At 46.1% G+C, this 23,800-nt stretch overlaps 2 protein-coding genes across 3 annotated transcripts in view; one reads left to right on the top strand and one right to left on the bottom strand.

Annotated features, from left to right (window-relative positions):
• The window catches only part of LOC118510137 (ecdysone-induced protein 74EF), a 213,471-nt gene that overhangs the window by 16,312 nt on the left and 173,359 nt on the right, over nt 1–23,800 (top strand). The window contains exon 1 of one of the 2 annotated variants that reach the window (XM_036051618.1): nt 14,681–14,697. The exons of the other annotated variant lie outside the window; for it this stretch is intronic. The gene's annotated coding sequence lies outside the window, so the exon portion shown is untranslated. Of the gene's footprint in view, nt 1–14,680; nt 14,698–23,800 lie in introns of those variants that run through there. 2 annotated transcript variants of the gene reach the window in all.
• LOC118510139 lies at nt 2,989–8,406 on the bottom strand. Its single transcript, XM_036051620.1, has 3 exons — nt 7,884–8,406; nt 7,629–7,776; nt 2,989–3,997 (listed from the first exon to the last, which is right to left on the bottom strand). The coding sequence occupies exons 1-3, from the start codon at nt 7,937–7,939 to the stop codon at nt 3,863–3,865; spliced, it is 339 nt and encodes a 112-aa protein (XP_035907513.1). The 5' UTR covers nt 7,940–8,406; the 3' UTR covers nt 2,989–3,862.

The raw sequence follows: 23,800 nt of genomic DNA, 5'->3' as shown, positions 1-23,800 counted from the left end.
TGGCACGGTTTGGCGGTCTTCCGCCGAAGCGGGAGATGATGTGTGTTGTGTTGTGTGGTCTGTTCGAAACACGCGTGGCGAGATCGCGTTTCATTGTGGCGCTCACCAACACACACGACCGATGGCAGGGTTTCGTAGCGTGTAGTGCGCGATACGCGAAGGTGCTGTATTTTTTTTTTTTTATTTCGTTGGCGGCTTTTGGCGCCGATGCCCTTCGGTTTTGGCTTGGTCGGCACAGACCAAGCTCTGGGGGGATGAATGAGTTTGAGGGGTAGTTTATGTAGGTATCAACTACTACTGCTACTACTGTTCGCAATGTGCCGTATGTGCCGTACGTCATCGTTTGATCGATGCGAGAGCAGCAGCATGATCACAGCCTAACGCTTTAATTGAATATGGAGGTGTTTTAATTACGGTTGGAAACATGGAAACGGAATCCGATTCTTCTGCGTGTTTGGAGGATGTTTGTTTGCTTGTAAGATGTTCCGCGATGTCAATGGTGTAGCGCCCTTCCTTAAGTAGGCAGGCAGGTGCGTAGCATTCCATTGTTCCAACACTGATGATCGACTACGAAGCTTATGCTGCAGTGCTTCACAAGGCTCAGTCTCGTTACAGCTGTACGCAGCTCAAGGCAACGGTCTGGCCTAGACGGCATTGGTGTAAGAACGTTGCATTTGCTGGAGCATCGCGACCTTGGCGAGGCGAGACTTTAAGAAGGTTTTTTTTACGATGATCAGTAGGTTACTCGTCCGAAACCCTTGACCGATTGATTTTAGACGCTAAGCGTTGTACTCACCTTCAGTCGAGGCTTCCAAGCGCTACTTCCTACCGCAACTTCCTTAAGAAATCAACACTACGTGAAGAGTTCACGATATCTTCCAATTCAAACTATAAAGCGCTTTCAAATATTAGTGTTATCATATGGGAATTCCCTCTCGAAATCATCTTCGCCAAAGGCTCCTTAACGAGCATTATAGACCTGTTTTGCTTGATTTCACCTGACTCGGTTGAGCAGATTCCACTTCCGCAACGCTCGGATACTCGGATAGCGCCTTTAGCGATGCCATCTTTAGGCATCTTGTTAGGTTTGGCAGACGCGGTAAAGAAAGCAGTCGGCCAAACAAATCCTCTTCACCTTTAAATCACACTTCACCGAACCGATAGAGAGGTTTCTGACACCTTCGAGTTCGATGCTCGATCTGCACCACCCCGAGATCGTCCGATACTGGCGAACCACACCTGCCCGAAAATGAAAGGAAAATCCACACCGTCCGTCCCCTCATGAAACAGGGTCAAAATGGTCGATGATTTTACTTTCTTCCTCATTAGCTTTGGGGTGAAATGGAAATTTCAATATATTTGGATATTAAGTTGTTTTTTTGCTTCTCTTCTTCCTTGGGCATTGACTGCTCCTTCAACGCCGCGAAGTCTATTTTTAACCTCCTTTTTTGCAGCGAAATGTTGCGCTTCGAGTTGGACTTTTTTTTTCGGTGGTGTTTTGTGAGAAGCTGCATCATCATCGCTAATGCAAACGAAAGTGATATGAACGGGGGGAGGACGCGATCGATTGAACGAAAGTGAATTTGAGTGGTTGATTGACTGGTGTGAGAGATGCGAAGTGATTAGATGAGCTATTGTTGGTTTAATTAATGAAAGGATATACATGGTTAAGGGGGATGCAAACACCTATTGGGGAAGAAGGGAGGAAGTACTTGAAATCTCTATTTTTATCCAGAGATGGGCATTTTTTGTTATTTCACGTGGTGACGGTCAGGCCGTATATCTTGATGGGCATTTTGTTTGTGAATAAATAGTCTAGTCTAGTCTAGTGTGAATAAATAAGTCTAGGCAAAACTAGTTTTTCTAGGATGACCCATGATTTTTCGACCTGATTCTCTCGTTAGACCTCCAAACCCCAAATTGTATGACAAATGGCACGAGAACCGCTTCGGGCGAAAAGAAGCCCCAGCGTCCGCGAAAAGCCAAGGTTTTATCCACGCACTTTTGACCAAAAAACCTTGCCCTGCCTCTGTAGCAGCACCAACCTAATGCTTTCGCCTTCGAAAACGAAAAAGACCACATTCAAACAGACCCCGCAAAAGGTTGAACCGAAAGAAAGAGAGAGAGAGAGAGAGCAAGTTTTAAAACCCGCCACATCCCTCAAGACAGAAGGAAACAGTCCCAGCCTGCCAGTGAAATCAATGTGCGCAATGTAAATTGAGCGTTGTTGCTGGCTGGCTGACGAATGAAGAGAAGAAGTTAAAAAAAACGCACTTTAATTGACAAACCAACTACAGCTTTGACATTAAGCGAGACGAAGCGAGACAGAGCGATCCTCCAGCAACGAAAAAGTGCGTAAGGTGCGTCATGGACGGCTCGGGGCAATAGAAAACCGCGCTGGTGGTGGGGTGAGTGCCGCCATTGTGTTGCTAGAAGCGCCAACCCGAATTTGAACGCGGGCCCCGGCCGCATACAACTTTCGTTTGTTTTGAGATTTCGCTTTCGGAATTTTACAGTCAAATTCGCGCTAGCGCCTGCCTTTTGGCTGTTGCTTTTGCTCCCTTGAACGCACCGTATCACTACCATTGGCCGGGTATCACTCTGTGACTATCCGGAAAAAATTTGAGCTAAACTACTTTCATCTTTTCTTCGATCATCTTACTGTGCGTGAAGAAGCGAGAAAAGTCTGGATAGTGGAAGTACTTAGAGGTGCGGATTGTTGTGTTTGCATTGGCTTTACGCCCTGATGCCTTTATGTGAGCCCTCGTTGCGTGTTGATTGCTTCAGGGGGTGCGTTTGCTCTGGCTGTTGCTCGGGTCCGGTTTTTGTTTCGTGCGACTCCCGGTTGCCTTCGGACGAGCATCGCACATAAATGGCATTAGCCATGGCCTACATATTTTGCGGCTGTGGGTTATCCTGCTGCAATATTTACTCTGTCTCCCTCTTCCGCAACTTCGATCTGTGGCTATGTTTCGGCTTTTAATGGGAGGAATAAGTCTTCTCGAGAGGCATAAGAGATAATCGAGAAGTAGTATTGTGCCGAGTATTGCATACATTCAGGCGTTAGCATGCTTGTTGTGGAGGTGATCGAAAAACAGTTCTCATGTAGCTAAATATAATATTCTCTTTGCATAGTTTGGTGATCCTTCCGTAAATGGTAGCTACTTTTAGACGATCGTTCCAACCCTCGTGACCTTGACGAGCGTGGACCACAGTTTCAGAACTGAATGGCCTTGCAAACGATCCACACACTGATTTGCATTCCGGTTCAGCGCCGTCCAACCGCGTGAGCCTTCCTCTTTCACCTACCAAGGCTATCGGAAATGGCCACAACTCAAAACCGGGCGGAAACGGAGAAAAAATCAGATAACAAGCGATCGGCTGCACGCTCAACAATTTTTCCAAACAAGGTGCGATGTTGACAATAGTTTTCGCGACCGTGTTCCTCGTCGTGTCCCTTCCGACCGGGTGTCCTTCGGCGCCAGATGAACCCTTGCCCAACAAATGATCAGGATGTGGAACGTTCGATCAGCTCTTCAGTTGTGGTGCTCGCGAAGGGGCGCTGAGTTGCATCGCCGCTGCATCAATCACGTGCGAACGATGGAAATCAACGCAGACCACTGCTAGACAGATGATCGCGCCCGGTCTGGAGGCTGACAGCATTCTTTCGGGCGTGTTTGTAATGCATTTATTTTTGCCATGTTCTTGCTTTCAATCATTTCGCCTCGGCTCGGTGTCAGACGATGTGCCGTGTTGTTTGTTTATAATGTTCATATCTCGCTAGGAACAGCTTTTTAGTACACTTTTTGCTGAGTTGCTGTTGTTGTTGTCTTCTTGTACCGCGGCAAACAAGCAATCGCAATCAGCGCAACCTTGGCCAGTTAGGTGAGGAATATTTTGCAATTGAATAATCTGGCTGTCGCTTAATGAAAGCATGTCGAGCTGGGTTGTTGAAGCTGGTTTGGTGGGCATGCAGACCGGTAGCAGCAAGTCGTAGCTTGTTCCAGCAATTAATGAAAACAAGAAAGGAAAATAAGAAAAATTGTAGAACTATTTTCTTACTAGAGTATATGCAATGTTCCAATATTTAATTGTATTTAAAATAATCAAAAGAGCTTCATTTGACGAAACAATTCTCATTTTCTGTGGCTCTCTTATGCACAGTACACACCAAAGCCAACGTAACGACGGACGGGTCGCCCAAGTCGCTCACGCACGTACATTTGCGTAAACCCAAAACGATTATTAGTTTGACATTGACGGCGGAAATTTGAAGCTTTTCGGTGCACCGTGCACGCCGGACCCATCGAACAGACCAACCTTGCGGCCCAACACCCAGAGGCCAGAGGCTATGCTTCGGGAAGGGATAGTATGGGTAGCCCGCAGTACGTCATACTGCTTCCTCTGCCAGACCGGACACTCGCTCGATACTGCACGAAACCGGTGGCAACTTTTGGTTTATCTAAACTTTTGCATCGTGGTTGCGGTGTATCGCACGTTACGTTGTGTGTGATTATATCATTACTGCTTCGGGCACTGGATTTTCGAGGTCTGTGTGCGATCGTTGTGCGATCTCTGGCTGGACTGAACCGTTGCAAATAATGAGCCGGTTTTCACTCACGGTGGAGGTGGTCGTGTGTGTTGGGATTACAAATATGATGCAATTGTTTTTATAAATTTGGAAACAATTTAACACAAGGCGGAGTTTTGGTTGTATTAAAAAAGTTTAATTATTGAAATATGATCCCACCAAGCATTTTATTAAATTCACTTATTATCAGAAATATCATTTAAGGCTGCATGCTGCAAAGAAACAAATATCCATTGTAATGTTTGTATTTCTTTGTGAACAGCTCACAGTATACTATATGCACTCGGTCCCACCATCGTAGTAGTGAGCATGTTCAGCTCCAATTTATCAGTCATTTATAATATTTGAACCACTCCTTACAGATGTACAGTATCTTAACAAAAATATTGTTCTTCAATGTCTGCAAGTAACTGGAAATGCTCCCAATGCATCACACCAATCAAGTCCCACCAGCAAATTACTCAATATTGCCATCATTTTGCAACATCGTTTGAATGGGATTTCTGGACAATATTGATTGCATAAATATTTACGCTCAGGCCGATTTAGTGCGTAATGCACCACTTTGAATGAGTCACGAAGATATACTTGGTAAAATGCAAACAGCACGCACGCAATCATCACTCGCTGCTGCTGACCGATTATCTGGACGTCTGGAGATGTTCGGGACATATTTTCTTCTCATTTTATCGCGGCAACCTATTGCCTTTAATCTTCCGTATCGTGCGCTGTCTCTTACAGCTCTGGTCGATCGTACCCAATCATACAAGCACAAGAAATTCCCACGACAGTGTGTGAAGACCTGCGGTCAGGATCGTCGTCTTGATGATGTTTGATCAACTACTTGGTCCCCCCTGGACCCGGAGATCGCCCTACAACTCTCGGAGTGTGTGTGTGTGTGACTTTTTTTGTTCATTCTCCATTGGTTGCCTTCTTCCTTTTCCTCGTCTTTCGATGCTTCTTTTTTCGCGTGACCGTGACACAAAAACCGAATAAACCGCGTGCTGGTTTTGGCTTCTTGGTGTGATCTTCGTTGTCGCGAGCTTTGCTTTCGATTTATTTTTGCGTGATTTCGCCGTCGTCGGTTTGTGTGTGTTGGTCGCTGGAACAGCATCATTCGCGTTTGTCTTCGTGCCGGTGCGGTGGTTTTTCGGTGCCATTTTTATTTGAGCAAATCCGGCCACCACGCCGCCGAAACGAGTGACGATCTGCCAGCGAATTCGGTGTTTTGTCTGTGTGTATGGTGAAGAAGACTGAAGGCCCCCCGAACGGCCCCAGACAACATCCGCACCGTCCGTGTGCGTGTACAGACGGGCCACAAATTGGCAAGTGTCAGAGGTCTAATTGGGCGTGCGGTGTGTCCTTGGGGCTGGGCGAGTTCGGGTGGATTGTTCGTGATGGAAGACGCTGCAGCTTAAGATAAGCTCGATCGTTACGGCTATCCACAGCTGTGATCGTTTGGTTGTGATGGTCTGGTGGAGGGCATGGCAAGTTTAGAGCCACCAAGCAATGGTCTGTAATTGAAGCTACTGCTACCGGAAGCCCGTTTCCCACGCAGTCGCGTCAGATCTGCTTTCCATCACATTTACATCACACTGAGCCTACTGCTACTCTTGCTGCTCGACTTCACGATTCAGTTTACACATTTTTGCATAATCTTGGGTGGGTGGAGCTGTTTTGCCGTCTACCGACCGCATACCGAAGGTCGGTGGCTCACACTGTGAAGTTAAACTTTCGAGTCGAAGGTTAGACGTCGATTTGAATCCGTTACCTGATGACATTGTGGCCAGAAGGAGTAGCTTCGCGTTGCCTTTCTGCAGGGAGCTTTTAGGTTAAAGAATTGGAGTGATACATGTTTTTAAAGAGTGGGTTTAATTTGTCACTCTTCATCTAACAAAGGACGTGAAATGTTTTTTATCATTTCCTTGACTTAGTTTTATCCTTAGTTGTTTGGCAGTTTCTTAAGTAAAGGATTATTTAAAAATTTTGATAAAGAGTTCAGCCTTATTTATAAAAATTGTAGAAGCGTTTGTTGCCTTTTTATTTGTTTTGATTGCTTACAGAAGCTTAACCTGCCCTCCGGTTTGATATCGTTTCTTCTTCCCCGTTTGTTTAATCTTCTCACACACCGCGTGAAACAAATATTAACTCGTTTTTAATAAGCTCCCATCTAAATGGCTCTATTTAACGTTCCACAAATCAACGAAACAATGTCAACATCGCAGTGCGGTTAGCTTTTCGGGTTTCTCTTTCTTCATGATCACTCAAAAAGACGCTTCAGAAACATTTTAATGCAGACGCTACGAACGCTAACAATGTTGCTGCTAATAGCGTCACCGGCAAGCAAAGCGTCTTTTAATGAACGAAACAATATTAGAGACTCTTTCTCTTGGTGAAGAGAGATGTTTCTTCTATTAATTGTCCCCCCAAAAAGAAAAGGGAAAAAAACTCCCATCAAAGATCACCGCAATGGAAAACCACCCACCCAGTGCCTTCTTGTCTTTTCCTTCCATGGGTTGAGAAACGGGATCAAAAATTCGAACACAGATGAAAGTGAAACGAAGCGCGATGATGAATGGGTCGTAGTGTACCGTGAAAAGTGGGGTGCAGCTTGATACGTACAAGCCACAAAAGCGATTCTTCATCCCCCAAAAAATCAAATAAAACACACATACACATAACAAAACGGTCGGCGCCAGCTGAGGGAAGCTTTCGTTTCCGCGGCAACGCGCGAGAGTGTTCGTGTGTGTGTGCCGTCCGAACGAGCGAGCGAGCGAGTGAACGAGCATTCGACAATGCGTGCGTGTGAGAGAGGATCGCGCGTGTAGTGGGACGCGATGGGTGGTGATGGTGGTGGTCGCAAAATCACACGCAGTAACCTTGTCTTTGACCCAGATTGTGCGAGAAGTAGAAGGCCCAGCCCGCAGCGACTGGAGATTACAAGGTGGGGAGAGGAGGAGACGGAGACTTGCTTGATCGGGGCGGGTGGGGTGGAAATTGAGGGTTTGGGCGAGAGGGTGATCGTGAATTTACTCACCATCCGCTTGGTCGGTTGCGTCGTCTTCCGTAGGCTGGCGGCAGCGTACGCTGGTGGGTCGTATTTCAGCGGTGCGTAGTGCTGGGTCGCGCCGTCTAGCGATCGGTTGACCATGACGAAGTTCAATGTTTTAGGTTCGTGGATGAGACTAGAGAGACGGCGAGATGATGGTGGAGTTATGGTTGGTCCGATTAGAGGCAGGTTAGATGATCATGTCCGGTCTTCTGGAGCAAGCCGGGCAAGCAATTATCTCACCCGTGGACTTCCGAAAAAATGGTTTCCGACAAAACGAAGCGAATCATGAATCTCATTAGGGCGCCGTTTCCCACACGTTTTGCCGCTTGAAATGACGCAGCAGCAGCAGCAGCACCGGAGGCAACCGAAACAGCTGGCCAAGTAATAGATAAGTACGATACGACACGCACAATTATTTATCCTCCTATCAGGGCGCGCAGCACAGCAGGGCGTGGGTGAAGCGTGGTGATAAGGGCTCGACGATGTCGTGTTTTTGCCATTCGGGCGCTCTCGATAGTGTGAATGCTGTTTGTTGAGTTTGAGAAGAATGTCTTAACTAATGGCGAACTAACACAGCAGTCGGGCCGGGTGTCGATTTGCACCAAAGTTCAGAGGACAAAGGTCGACTTTTGATGATGATATAATCGGAGTATGTGTGTTTATTTAAAGCTGGCTGATACTTAACGAACAAAAAGATGTCTTAGTTCTCGATCGATGGTGGCGTTTGTTTAAACTGCAATGCGACTTCCTTATTCGACCGCTTAAGAAGCGTAGTATTTGAATGGTTTGTTATTTGTTTTAGTTTGGATATCAATACTATAATGATGAAACTCACTACGTATTTGCTCAATATCATCCATTGACTCCGACCGTTAAGAGTTTCTTCTCACCTTCAAGTGAAGTTGTGCTTTGCCATTAGAGGAAGTGAACTTTTGCCAAACAATTATAGAGCGATCTTTTGTGAAGATGTCGGTACGAATGGACGTGACCTTTTGCTCGGTAGTTACAGCTTTCGGCACGTTAAGTTAAGGTTCGTAACCACAGTGCCTAAAATCAAATGCTGGGACGTGCAAATGCCCACAATGAACGCGTTTTTGTGATAAGCGAAGCACGGTGATATTTAAGATATAAGCTTGAAGTTGGGTTTCCTGGCTCAAAAGATAAAGATTGTTCCAGCATTCACAGTAAAAAGGTCGGCTAAACTCCTTTTTGTCAAGTTTTATGGAATCCCGGACAAGTTTTCTATGAAGCACCTCAAGTAATCTTTAACCTAGCGTCAACTCATCAGACAGATTCGTCCATGACCTGGCGACATCTACCTCATCAAAAATGGAAGACATTCAGGATGACTTTCAAGAGGGTGATAATCTGTTGGAAGTAGTAGTCGAAGTCCTACAGCAAGCCAGTTTCCAGCTGATCCCATCGAACGTTCCACTGTGATGCGCCTGAACTCATTCTAGAAGCTATTAGCATTGACCTTGTTATTTGGACCAGCGGTTTGGGCACAACCCACCGGGTCACGTCCAAATGGTTTCACACTTGTCCAATCTCTCCCCTCATACGTCATTCAATTTCACCCGGTCTGCCATTCCACCTGACCAAATTGACGCACAAAGTACCCGGCCGGCTACTACTAAAGACACAAGCGATCTCGGGCCCGGGCCCCTCCATGTTTGCGTTCGGGTGGTCCTCCGATTTTTTTTTCGCTCCCCACAGCCACCTGATTAATTGCCCACTTGTTTACATTCGATAACTGTCCACAGAGCATACACAACGATTTGTTGTCGAGAATTTTGCGCTGTGCCGCCACCGCCCCCCAGCAGCAGCGTGGAGCGTGGGAGGCAAGGCGTTGCAGATGAGCAAAGAGTGTCTACCATTTTTTTGCCACCGTTTTGTTCAGTTTGCTTTCGCAGAGTTTTGTGGAATTGTGTTCACTTTTACGCACGGTCTGCATTGTCGTTACTAGTTACAAAATAAACGGTACGGGTGGTAGAGTTTAAACCGTGCACGTGTGTCAACAGAGCGTGGCAACGTCATTCGTACTCGAAATCTGGATCTTGGCTAAACAATTGCTGACGAAGCTTTTACGAATGCCGCGAGCCTTGTTTGTTGGACGGTGTTTTCCAACGACTAGGCACTTTGAACAGCTGAGAAAAAGCAGCCCCTTTCCTGGGAGTTTGGAACGTTCTGGAGCGTTCGATGAGTCGCCAAAACATTGCTCCAAAGACGAAGATCTTCCCGGTGAACTTCCTTAGCAGGGCATAGGTTCTGTAAGTTTGTGCGAGTGAGTGTTTGAGGAAGCGGTTTAGCGCCAACGTTAGGATTGTGGGGGAGCGTTATTTTTAACAAATTCGGTAAACTTGAACTCTCGCGCTCGTAATTGTCGACCCACCCGGTGGCGGATCCCTTCCTTCGATGGCCGAAGACCTCGTACCGGGTCGTTCCTCGCGCAACTCTTGCCTGAAGGACGTTCTATTTTTGAGAGCAACGAAAGACGAAGCATCTGATCTTGCACCTTTCCTCCCTCTCTGGTTCCCCCCTCGCCAAGGGGCCATTCCCGACCGTGTGGGTGGTAGTAGTAAGTGTGTTTTTCCTACCGATAGTGTTTTCCTGTGTTGTTGTTCCTAGCGATCTCTGTTTACGTTGTTTGACAGTTCACATGCCGACCGGTGTTGCACTGGTGTTGGAGAGATTTTTCACGCATTAACATTTTTTGCGCCCTCCTCCATCTCAGGTGCCAACACTGCACTGCTTTATGCCTCGGCTTCGTTGGGGTGGTCAGACATGTCTGAACTTGAATTTTCTTTGCAGTGTTTCTGGTGTGACCTGCATGATTTAGGAATGATGAGTACAAATTACCGGGCAATGTTATTGTGCGAGGGGTAATAAATGTGGCCGTTAATGTCACATCACTTTGCGGTTGAGGGGATGGGTACGAATCAAACGGGTTAATAATAAAGTTTAATTATTCTTCCCACCTTAAATATCAAACAGAATCAACACACAGTCACAGTTATGTAATTGTTGTACTAGGAAACAAAATAAAATGGGAAGCAATTCCCCAAGAATTGCTGGGTCGTCTGGTGTCATTCATGTGACATGACCAAAGCAAAGCAGCCTATAGAGCTTAATACCCCAAACGCTTCTCTGAGCTTCTTTGAAAATGGAAGGAAATTTTTGATTGGATCATTGGGATGCTAGAGGATGTGAAAGTATTATAGAGTTGGGCAACTGACATCTACATGTTTGTCTATGTTGCCTGACATACTCCTACAGATTGCTTGTTGCCGACTTCAGAGGAAACTAGATTCAACATAGAAAAGGCCATGATCTAGATCAAGAGATCTTCAAGTTCAAGAGATGACAAGTAAGGTGATCCTCTATAAAAGCCTTTTGAGCTTTTCTATGTCCTATTAATCCAATCTCAGATTTTTTTCACATGATGGTTATTTGAAAACCCTTTTCCAATATTTATTTAAATTTAAAATCAATTGCAATGAAAAACACTCCCGAACGAGCAGAACATAAATTGATTTTAGCTCCCCATTTTCCGTTCTCCACTCCATGTTTCCTCGAGCATAATGCTCCGGTTTTATTGACCTTTAATGGAAGTGAGATTTAAACCCATTTTAAGCTTTCCCCCTTCACCATTGATTTACACGCCAACCTTACTGCACACACACACACGCACACACGCGACCCATGGTGGATAAAATTGCATTATGCTGCACACCCACGACCTAGGCCAAACAAGCCGGGCAGCAGCAGCCAGTTTCAATCCCGAATCCAACCCACCCGTTTTCGGTGCAAACATTCCAAACGAAAGAGGAAAAGCTACGATCGGAAAAAGATCGCTCGCCTGCTCAAAAAACGGCATTCACTTTATCTCGTCTCACCTCGTCCCCACCTTCTTCTATCCCCATTTTGCCTCCCTCCCCCTCCCCCACACAGTCAGAGGGCAATGTTTTCGTTGCTTTCGTTAAAGTGATTTCGTTTTATGCCCACCATTTCTTTTCCCATATCTAACGTTTCGGTGTTAGGGCAGTACTCTGTGTTGGACGCACACAGACACACACACATACGCTGCATTTTCCGCCCGATCAGTACGGCAATGCACTTTTGCGCATTCGTTTCGTGTGGCTGTTTTTCTCCTTCTCCTGCGTGTTTGGCCGTTGCACTTTTCCTTTTGCATTGTGCTAGGTCGGCGGAGGTCGTTGCCTTTGAGATAATGCACAAATATTTCCCCTTCCTTGCGTCCTCTCTTTCTCTCTCTCTCTCTCTCTCTCTCTCGCTTCCTTCCGACCCACCCCGTTCGATGCACTCGCCGATGGACGGATCTGCACAAAACAACGGTCGGTAGGCGGGGAGAAAGATGCAAACAAACACACAAAAAATACGGGACAGCAAAAGGGAGAAAGAAATGGTTTGTTGGTGTGTTTTAAGTCAATCGACAGATGGAGAGAAAAATGGTCCGGTCTCCCTCCAGAAGAAGATCGGTGCTGGGTTTGTGCATGAGCGCGCGAGATAAACTGGTAGAGGCTGGAGACCGATTAAAGGCACGGTGTGGCAAAAAAAACGGGCTCCTGTGGGTGTGTTTGTGTGGGTGGGATACAGATGAGATAGATGGGGCCAAATTGCTGTTCCGTCTCCTAATGGTGAGAGTGGTTAGCGCGGAAAAACTCGCTTTCTTGCTGAGGGAAACACTTTGAAGCTCGGCTCCACTTCGCTTAATGCCAATCCCTTGCTCTCTCTCACGTGTGCACTCCGAACCTTTTTTTATGGTTTGCCAATGCTGCCCTACCGACGACACGGGGTCGTGGGTGTGAAATGGCATGGTGCATATCTGTGTGTGTGTGTGTGTGTGTGTGTGTGTGTGTGTGTGTACACAATGAACGAATGGAACGGGAAAAATATCACCAGCGTTGGCGAGGAATGCTAGTCATGGTGGCAAGTTCGTAGGGCTTGGCTTGGGTTCGTTCGTAAAGATCGCGACTCGATAGTGACTCGGTCGGTTGGCGCCATGACCGTGGCCGTAGCATTGATACACCGTGGGGTGTTACTGCTCGCTCGTTTGCGCGGGGTTATTGCTCACGTGTGTGGTTGGCTGTCGTGCTAGCTAAATGCTAGCTTTAAATTAATTACCTATTTTGATGGCGATTGGCGCGCAATGCTTGCTTATGTTCAATGGTTTCCTGAAATTTATTTTTAATTATCTAAAATCACATAGAATTCATAATGTATGTGCAGTGTCCCACTTCCTTTCCCGCTTACCAAATTGCCGCTCCCTCAATTGAGACAAACCGATGCACATAAATCTGCCACCACCGGGAGTCGCCCACACACATGTTGTTTCGATTCGCACCGAAAGAGAGTATAGGAAATAACGTTCGCACGTTCACCAGACATTATGAGCTTGACGAAGAAATGGCCTAGATTTGGTTGGTATGGAGCTAGCTCAGGCATGGAAGACGATGAGTTTGCAAAATTTTATGGCTAAACACGATAGCAAATGTAGGGCTATTGGTGTGAAAAAAATTTGTTGACCTCATTACCAAGGACAAATTTCACTAATGAACAAATCATGAAACAGTTTAGATTCTTAAACATTTTAGACGCTATAAACAACAATATTACTTAGAACTTGTTCTAAGAAAATAGCGAAACATAAGGAAAAATAGGATGAAACTCAAACTTAACTCCAATAAATAAGGAAAAAGTATAATAAATAATAAATAGAGCAAAAAGGGGAAAAAAGCTCTTCAAAAAAGCTAATAAGTGATAAACTAATTCGTAATTTAAAGTCCTAAAATAAAAAAAAATCAAAACATGAATATGTCCCACCAAAACGAACGAAAAGTAAACACAAAATAACTAAAGAAGAAAATGCATGAAGCAAACGGCAAAATAACAGCCAGAAAAAAATTGCTTCCCACAAAACGAGTTATGCAATCGAGCAAAAAGATGTACGCTCTCTCTCTCTCTCTCTATCCCCGAAGAAATGCACAAGAAATGCATCTGTTATTTTTCCCATTCTGCTATGCACTTCACTTCACTTCATCATTTACCGTGCTGCTGCTGACGGTCATTTCTTTTCCTCGTGTTCGTTTCGCCATCCATTCAAGCTTGCATTCCCATGCTGTGTGATCCAAGGATGCTGTTTTTTTCTCGACAAACACTAATACAGACAAATGCGCGCACACACACACACACTGGAAACGGTCTCTATGACAATCGTATTGTCGAAGATGAACGAGCCCGGGCACCGTGTTTTGGAATGTTTTATGTGTCGGTTTCGCCTGCTCTGCTCCCTTCTCGAGGGCAATTTGTGTGGCAGCATGAACCATGAACTATATTATCCTCGGCCATACGATCCAAAGCCATTGACTCCATCGCTGTCCGATCAAGTTCAGCCATTGACTTTAAGCACGTGTTTGCTCGTTATTTGCTGGAGCGTTAGGGAGCGAGATAAAGATTGATTTGGAATGTACGTTTTCGAGGGACAAACATTTCAATATTAAAGTTAAGCATCAAACATCTCAAACTTAAACAATAAAATGTAGTGGAACGTTTGGAAACAAAACTCCTTACAAAAGAGCTTCCAATTTATCGTCCTCCTTTTGCTGTGCTGGCAGGCAAAACAAACAGAAAAGGTGAAGGTTATTGGCATGTGACGTGTGACATCGTACGATGGGTGAGTTTTTGCGCCCACAATGATGAATGTGTAACAAATGTTGCTATGCTTCTAAGGACTGGCACAGAACACCCCCCGCCGGGAATGGAGTGTCGATTTTTGTGTGGAGCAATATTTACATTATCTCATTCGCATATCCCTCGTGTTGGCCGTCGCAGTTCGACAGTGATGGATTGTTTATTTATTGTTTATCGTTTTCGGTAACATTTTCTCGCTCAAATCATCTCGTTCGATTCTAAATCGGATACATTAGGCTTCGTGATGGAGACGCATGGTGTTTAGTGTTTGATACAATTTCCTTTCCTTTTTTCTGTGCAGGTGAGATGCAGGGGTCATTCGGGATTTTTATCTGCCTGGTATAAGGTAACGTTGAAAAATCGACAGTCTTTCTCAGAATCAAAAATAAACAATTTATTCACGCTACTTCATTGTTGTCAACATAATTCTTAACACACGTGGAATTTTCCTAAAATATTTGTGTTATGTTTTTCACTCGAAAAAAAAGCCATGTTCGTGCGGCTGTGGGAAAATACAGTGCACATCCAGTTAGTTCCCTTTTTTTTCTCTCTGTTTCGCACACTTCCATTGCGGGAGAACCGGTTATTGTCCGCTTCCCTTTCGACGCCCTTTCCAACATAAATTTCCCGCCCGTTTCACTTTCGGTCTGCAAGCGCATCATCATGTTCTTGCTTCGCTGCATGTTGCACTTAAATTCCTTTCGGTTTTTTCTCGCTCTCGCTCTTTATCTCTCTCTCTGTCTCGTCTCCTTCGTGGTCTTCGAGAGCAGTGAAATTATGCAAGCGTACAGTTAACCCACGACACTTGTGGATGAGGCAGAAGCAAGGATTGAGTGATGAAGAACGGCGGGGAAAAACAAAGGGACAACCACCGTAATGGGAATGATGATGCATTGAACGAGTCTCGTCTCGCATCTCGGTGTGCTGTGCAACTCGAGTTGTGGGGTTGTGTGCCGGACCAAAACCCCAATCCCGAAGCGGTCGGTTGTGGATCATTTTTCTTCACGCTTCATCCATTTTAAGGCTGATCGCTGCGGCCCAGTACGCTGCGGCGCGCTTAATGCGTGACTTCCACTGACCTCAGACAATACGTTCTTGCCGCTGGGCCCTTATCTAATCGGCTGCATCTCGCACGTTTGACTGTGTTATGCGCAATGGCAAGGTTAGTCCTGTTCGCAAAGAAAGGGGAGTAATATTAAACTCTCTTACATTGTTGTCGCCTGTGTGGAGGAACTGAATGCGATTTATGTTGGCATTTCCAACAGCATTTAAAATTGATTTTTGGTTGGTGGGATCTTGTCTTTGATTGAGAAGCATTTTATTTCACCTTCCTCTCGCCAACAGTAAATATTTTCACTGTTATTTACGGTGCAAAGGATGCTGCTGTAATTGACCATCATACATAATTAATGATCAAACTGTATCGATTACCGAATCACATCATGCGTTCGTCCGTTGAACTTGAACCCGAGAAAAATCGACAGCCAACTTATGCAATAACTATCAATAACAGCGTGGGGTGTAGGGCCCCCCACCGGTGAAGGATGATAACGGAGATCATTAAAAAGAAGGAAGGGACAAAGCATAAGTGCAAAGAAAAGAGTTTTTTTATTCCTGCCACAGTTGCTTGTCCTTAGCAGAAGGGAAAGAACAAATGAATATCCAGAGGTGACGCCAACAATGTCTGGACGAAATTGGCCCTGCTTCTCAAAGCATCTTCTTGATTTTCTGGTGGAGAAGCTTTAGAAGAAGCAACACATGAGTAAAAACAGTGTTCATAGAACTAACTGTTAAGAGACTTGTGTTACAGAGAGCGAAAAATAATATTTTATTCCCTTAAATTGTGCAATAATTCTGATAGAAATGATCTGCTTTTTGGATGTAAAATCCTTGATAAAACCCCCTTATCTTAAGTTCGTATTCAAATTTAGCAATTACCCATAAATGCTATATTTTTAAATAAACCCTCTTCTTTACTAGATTATTTTTAAACACTTGTAAGTCTTTTAAATTTATAGCAACTGAACTCATTGTGGCTGAAAGAATTTATTTTTCTTGTGTAAAAAAACTAGATTATTTAAGTTGACTCTTTTCTTCTGGAAGCTATTTTAAGTTCTTAAGCAAAAAAAAAACAAGCCCCAAGAGCACTACTTAAACAGCATTCTTTCGCTACCTCTACGGGAAAAATGATATAAGTCAGTGACCAGCTCAATCATTTCTCCGCAAACGCACGAAACGCAGTTCGCCGGATGATAACAGTTGTTATCGCGCAAACACGCACCGCACGCGGTACGCGCGTTTCGACCGATTCGGGAATCAGAGCCAATTATCAGCTGTGGTTGAAATTACAAACCATACACGAACAACCTCAAGAGAGACCGAGAGAGAGAGAGAGAGAGAGAGAGAGCGAAAGAGTGCGCAGAAAGTAAACATTTGCACCACAAAAATAACACTAAACACCAAGTAAAGGGAAAAAAAACACCTGAACTTATGCTAATCACACCGGACGCACCATCAGGAACTGTGTCCAAAAGAAACAGAAGTTGGAAGACGCGGGGGGAAAGGAAAAGCAACAAGAACCAACCCCCCGCTCCCTGCGTGTACGTGACTTGTAAGGTATCACCTCAGTTCGGTTCGGATAGTGTGTGCGGATGCGGATCGGTGGTGAAATGGGAGCTTTTCCTTCAACAAACAAAAAAAAAACTGGCGACTGTCTGTGGTGTGTCATTTTAATTTTGTGTTTTAGTTTTTTCCCTCGCTCGGTCCGAGTATTTATCAATAGATTCGGTAGGAATTTTCCCCAGCCCAAGTTGTGGCGAAATGTGAACAATAATACGCACGCCACGCGTGAGCTGCTTCGTGCAGTTTAAGCCCACTTTAAGGCGACCACATTGAGTAATTAACTCTTTCGCGGGAAGTAAACAAGCCCGCGTCCGCGTTGCCGTTGCCGCGGTCTTTACGTGCCACCAGGCCCTGTGTGTGTGTGTGTGTGTACGTTGACCGGCCAGCCAAGCTTAGGCCCAAAATAGCGACTCGTTGCACCAGCACGTGATGGTCACCATTTCCCGACGACCCTATCGCTCGTGTACACGTTTCGCTTGAACAGGCTGAACATAAATGCGTGAAAGCGACCGAAGCTTGTGTAGCTTTAAATGACATCGTGACATTTGGTGTACAAAAGGGTCCCATCACCATGTCAAACGAATTTTACGGAAGCCCTTTTCCTTGATTGAAGCTCCCCAAATTCGGTTCACCTTAACCCTTGCTTTCTTCGCCAGTAATAATGAGTCGTCTGCGAGGGTTAAAAGCGGCTGGGAAAATCGGCATGCTCCCCATCACATGGAAGGTTCAGTAGCGAAACTCTGTGTGTGTGTTTGGCTCACTTATACACACCATGTGCTCCGGAGGCACATGTTACACTGCTCAAGGTAAACTGTGCACCATGTGGCCCCGGAGTTTGATAAATCGGATTACACGCGGAAAAGGCTAGTGAAAAGCCCGTCGTGAGCTGTGGTCCAACACCTGAGCAAAACGTGACTCCGGTAAGCGGTGGAAAAACGAAGCACTAAAACGGCCCGTGAGTGACGGATGAACGCTCGGATGAATGCAGTGAACCTTTCGGTCTCTCCCAGTGACGAAACGCGTCACCTTCGGTGCGAGAGCAAAATTCACACGTTTCAATGTAAACATGTTTACACGCGCGCTCGAACCAGAGACCTGATGCGCGGTGGAGGTTTCGCGCCGTACCAAGTTCAACGGCGAAGGCAAACCCGCGAGAAGGAGATGCGTCACTGCCGAGAGCGAAACCTCGGCATCTCGCCATCGAGAATCTTTCTCTGCCCCAGCCAGTTTGCTCTCTGGGCAAACAGTGGCAAGCGCAGTGGAAGCACAATTCGTAAACATTAATTTGCATACCCACCCACAACCACCCCCAAGAACTCACCCTCCCAATGGTTGGCCGGGTGCGTCGGCTTTGATTCCCTGCTTGTCGCGCGGGTTTTTTCTCCCTCCTTCGATGCGGTGTGCTTGGTGAGAGTATAATCGGGAATCAGTGGGACACCACCGTCATCTTCACTAAGCTCCCGTTGGGGTAGGTCAGGATTTCGCGTGCGACTGGCATCCCGCGAGTCTCTCTCTTACTCTTGCACGGCCAGTATCTCTCTCTCTCTTGTCACCCCTCGGGACCTATGCCAACAACCGGGAATAATGCATTCCTTTCACAGTGTTCTCGCTCCGTCTGTCTCTCTGACAGCATCCCGCCCCGGGAGGAGGGTTTTTTTTTCGCTGACAGATCACGAGCGCACGTTTCGAGCGTGCACACTTTCCCCTTTCTTCCTGCTCGATCTGCTAGAAATAGATCAGATCGAGCCGGTTTCTTTGCCGCCGCTCCCTCCGTCGCTACGCATCGTTGCCTCCTGCTCACTTCACCATCGACTTAAATGCCGGCATAGTGTGCTGCCAGTTGTTCCTGAGGGAGAACAGGGAACGAGCACACAGTTAGGTACGGGAACGATTTGCAGCTAGGCGTGCACGGGATTCCAATGCCTTCGTCATCGGGATTGTGTGTTTTATTTTCAGCGCAGAGGGCAAGATGCGGTGGTTACTGTTAGGATTAGAAGTATATTAAAGTGCTTTAAAGCATACAATCACAAAAATAATTCATGATTACTAACTCTCAGATGACAGATGACAGCTGTCAGTGCGTCAAGTTGACAGAGCGATATCTCATCCCATTCTTTTGTATAGCTTTATCTCTTAATCTTTCCGTACGACAACACCCTATTACTTAACAATAATTGCAACCGATCAATAATCGGTACGCCCGAGACGCCCTTGTGCTTGAACTTCCAGCTTTAATGAATCTGTTAAGTGAAACCCATTTACTTGCCGGCCGGCCCGTTCGTTCGCGCACCGGAATGTAATAAATGTTCAATAATGGAAACAGTAATTGGAAACAAACACCAATGCTCGAACGGTGTGGCGCTGCGGAACATTCACAAAGCGACTGTAAACATGCTGCGGCGGCCGTGCGGCCAACACGCCAACTGAAGGATGGGATCTGGTCCTTGAGGATGCACTTTCTCAACCTCTCTGCCTGGCGAACGGTTTGCGATCGTATGGCGACCGGACTATCTTGAAAGGATTCAGTATGGGCAGGGTGTGCGGTGGAGTACTTTTTAATCGCCTGTCTGTCATAAATCATAAAGTGTCATTTGCGCTGCGTTTGGGTTCCATCAGGCACGAGTGGAGGGATTGGTGAATGGAGTGAATTGCCGCTCAAGCTGGGTTGGGTATCGTGAGTGCTCGTGTGTGAATATTATTGGTTGCTCTTTAATTGGTAGAATAATAGTTGTACGGACCTTCTTTTCAACTGCACAAAGAGTGTGTTTTTGCATGGGAAATTTCCTTTTCAACGCTGACTACTAAGTTGTCAACTTAGGGCCTACCCGAAGGCAACCAGCGGCAGCCGTTAGCCGTCAGGCACGCACACGCAAACTCACCCAACGCAGTGTCATTGAGACGAATCTAGCGATCGTAAGTCATTCACTTACTAATCATCACCGTGCACCACTTCCTGTATGGACTTTCTACAACTTCACGCCGCCAAGCGCTGCACCAGCACCAGTACACCAGTACAGTTGCACCAGCTGCAGAGCTGCAAAATGGTCGTACGGCGTCTTCTTCTAACTCACGCATTTCTTCTAGCTGGGGCACACGGTGTGTGGTGGGTAGTATTTTCTAAACGCACTTCTCACTCACTCGCACGCCTGTTGGACGGACAGAGTCATTCGAAGTCTCCTCACATCGCCATTAGACGGTGACTAGAGCTTGTATGCGTACGTCGGCCATAATATTCTGTCCGTAAAGGCAGTGTGGTGTTGGTGATGATTAGAGTATCCTTGGAAAAATGATTGTTTACGCCATTGCTCGGCCATAGCGTTACATGTAAAGGGGGGGTGAAGAAACACACGCACACACACACACACAGGCACACACGAGTCCGTTCATTAGCTTAGCGCTTCAAACACACACACACACACAGACTCGGGTGGATTGTGTGTCTATTTACTTCCTGGATTTTGCCATCACCATTTCGAGAGACGTTGCTGCCGAGTGCAGCAGTAGTAGCAGGCAATTGGCATTCGTGTGCTGCCATGACTGATCGGATTGAACAAGGGTAGGCCTGTCAGTGGAGGGTTTCGGTTTTTTTTTGTGTTGCCGTTTTTCGGGTGGGAAAGGTGAACACTGACAGCTCTACAACAGCCTAGAAGCTCCATTCTTGCGATAGAGCACGACGCCATTTTCGACTACCGCCAAAAAAAAAACCTCCATGCGATGACGTTGTACGGTTTCAGTTCTTAGCGGACCAATCGACCAAAAATGGTTCGAAAAAGAAGTCGAGCTGACGGGGTAATGCATTTCACGCTGATTTCCTGCGGGTCATGAGCTGTTGTTTGTCTAATGGCGAAACGCTTATGATGTTTACACCGTGCTGATGCTGTGCATGGGTATGATCGCGTGCTAAGTATTGATTCGATCAGGGCTAGATACATTGTCAAGGGCAAATTGAGGCTTCCTCCACACGCCACCTCGCCCTGTCCCAGGTGAGCGCGAGACGATCGAGATCGCCGAAGTTACGGGAGGAAGTGAATTTAATTCAAGGCGAGGAAGCGGGCACACGAGAAACCGGTGAACCGGTTTATGCATGCGCATCTGTAAATACTTTGAATCCTTTTGGGTTGGCTATATTTTTAGAATCGACAAATGCGTATGAACACCGGCTCAGGCAAACACAACCATTGACAGCACGAGCTGCTTAATGCGTGTGCGGCAGTGATTCGGAAGGGTGGACGGCTTTGAAAGTTCAAGAAAGCCCATCTGCGTTTCCTTGAAGCTCGAAAGCTGTGCGCGTACGGAACCGGAAGCTAATACAGTCCACTTGTGAGGTACTTGAGAGGCGGTTCTAGTCATGGTCAGCTGAGCCGCGTTCGCGTTCGAGCGTTGCATCACCCGAATGGAATAGGAATGCGTTGATAACGCATGCGAAGTCACGATGGTGGCATTGGAGATTCTTCGTTCGTTTGTGTATGCATTGGAAGAGGGCTGGGGGCTCAGCTAGAATAGATAGGTGTACCGTTTTACCGTGCTTCCGCGGCGTGATTCGAAAGTTTTAGAAAGGAAGTGAATGTGAGGCAACTCCTCCCATTTTGACGTTGACACTACGAGAATGTGATAGTTGCTTACATTTGCGAGATCGCTTAAGTATGCAGCAGCTTTCGCCTTTCACTAATTCTAGAAATGGAATCTAATTCTTGGAGTAAAAAAAGCGTGGCATCCACTCCATTCCGGACTTCTTTGTAATAAGAATTCCGTCATCGTTAATCCTGACAAAGGCACACATTCTCTCTCTCTTCGTTCACTCGATTTGAGCTAATTATGCTAATAGAAGCGACACCGAAGCATTGGTACCTAAAGCAGCTAAAACTATTCACCACCCCTGGTCAGCTTCACGTCCACGCCACATTCGTCCTCCTGCGCGACGTGTTAAAGATGGCCGACAATAGCAATCAACCCTCAGGGACATTCTGATCAACACTTTCGAGGCTAGGGCTTGCTCGGTGGGTTTCCTGATCGTTCGTCTTTGGTCGGTCATCGGCGTCGCGAGATGTCAGCCGGGCAAGGACAGCATTGCACAAAGGGTGAAATTGGCAACATGGCGCACGGTGAGGTGTGTCCCGAATGTGCACGCACATTCGCTTGGAATGGCGTAACGCACCTAGAATAGAACTAGAAAACGACCAAGCTGGTGACGAATCGCTCCCCCCCCCCCAAACTGTCGACTAGCGAAAGGCACGGCGCGTTCTGTGCAGAGATGCAGTTACTCATGGCGCGTTGTCGTTTCGTGCATTGGATGGGAGTGCACCGGAGCACCATTCTATTCCACTGTAAGCGAGATTTCTGTACAAGTAGAGCTAATCCAACATGTATCTATTTTGGATTAGAAGACATTAGATGTACAATGAGAGGTTCAATACTGAAAAGCTGATCATCCTGAGTGATGATGTGATGCGCTTCAAATGTCAATATCACTTACATTTAAGTATCCTGTCCAGTACACTTAAGCTCCGGGACGTTTTATTGTCCAGACAGCTGCATGCCTCTTTTTTACGACCCTTTCTTGAGTTGTGTCCTATCAGCGCAAACGTTCGTTGGGTCAAGTACAAGTTAAGCAAAAATCTAAACGACAATCGATTAGCTTGACCTCGCCGTCATTTGTTCCGGGAGTGAGTTGCTCACACACATCTGATGTAGTAAGTATGGTTGGCTGGGCATTCCCCATCCGTGATGACAATTGATTCCCGTTAAATACGGACATAAAAGAGTTGTTTTATTGTGATCTTTGCGCGTGTGAAATACATGGGACCACCGCCGAAAGGGACCCGCGTGCGCATACTGCATCCCCCCATCCGTAGGCTTTTATTACAGAGAGAACCCACACCCGGGGTGATCTATAGCACCGAGGCACGCAAGACGAATATCTCGGTTGTTTTGCTGTTAATAACAAGCTCAAGGAATTAATAGTAAGTCATTACGCGGAACGAACGACACGTGTAACTAATTTATGCAATGGTTGTTTTATTTTAATGCGTTAATATAAATGCTATTAAAAATGGTTTGTTCTTGAGCTTAGAGACAAGGTGCGAGAAAGATGAATCTAATAACGAGGCAGGATAAAGCAGCTGAGTAATAAACCCGGGAGGATGAAGATCACACAATTGCAACACCTATTTTCCTAAGCTGTTCTTGGACTAAGACAGTCTAGATATGATCTCGAGTCCTCTAGTGATGCTGCCGACTGGACCACAGGACCTGCTTCGCTTCGAGCATCCATCAAGAACAAGGATGTCAGCAATGTCTCTTTTACCAAGAAATCTTAACAGCTCATTCTCGTTCCTTACCATTCCGCCTGAGTCAACAGACTAATCGACGAATCGACACCAATTTACACCATACAGCCTACCACCTGTAACTCCGGAAAGGCGCAAAACTTGTAATCGAGCACGATTTGTAAAATGAAATGATTACAGCGGGCGAGCGCGTCGGGCCAATCGGGCTGTACGCATTTTATTACCGTCAAACGATCGAGGGTCAATTGTTCGATTAATGCCTGCCGTCGAATCAATTATCGATCATTACCAGCGACAAAGTGTAGCCCGTGTAGTGTACCGGTGCGTTATTACAACGCCGCCTGTGCTGTGAAGTACGCAAAATGGTCGAAGAGTTGGTCGATCTGTGTGAGCTGCCGTGATTTGATCCGGTTGGAATGGAGCTGTTTGCTATTATTAGAAAACCTGGAGTTTTGGGTAATTTAGCTTAGTAATCTGCTGGTTGAAGGAATGATTAAAAGAAGGATATAAGTGTGCGACCACATGTTCAGCCATGCAGAA

This window comes from Anopheles stephensi, chromosome 3 (assembly GCF_013141755.1).
Source record: "Anopheles stephensi strain Indian chromosome 3, UCI_ANSTEP_V1.0, whole genome shotgun sequence".
Taxonomy (NCBI): Eukaryota; Metazoa; Arthropoda; class Insecta; order Diptera; family Culicidae; genus Anopheles; species Anopheles stephensi.
Note: the sequence above shows the minus strand (reverse complement) of the source record. Positions and strands in the feature narration are given on the sequence as shown.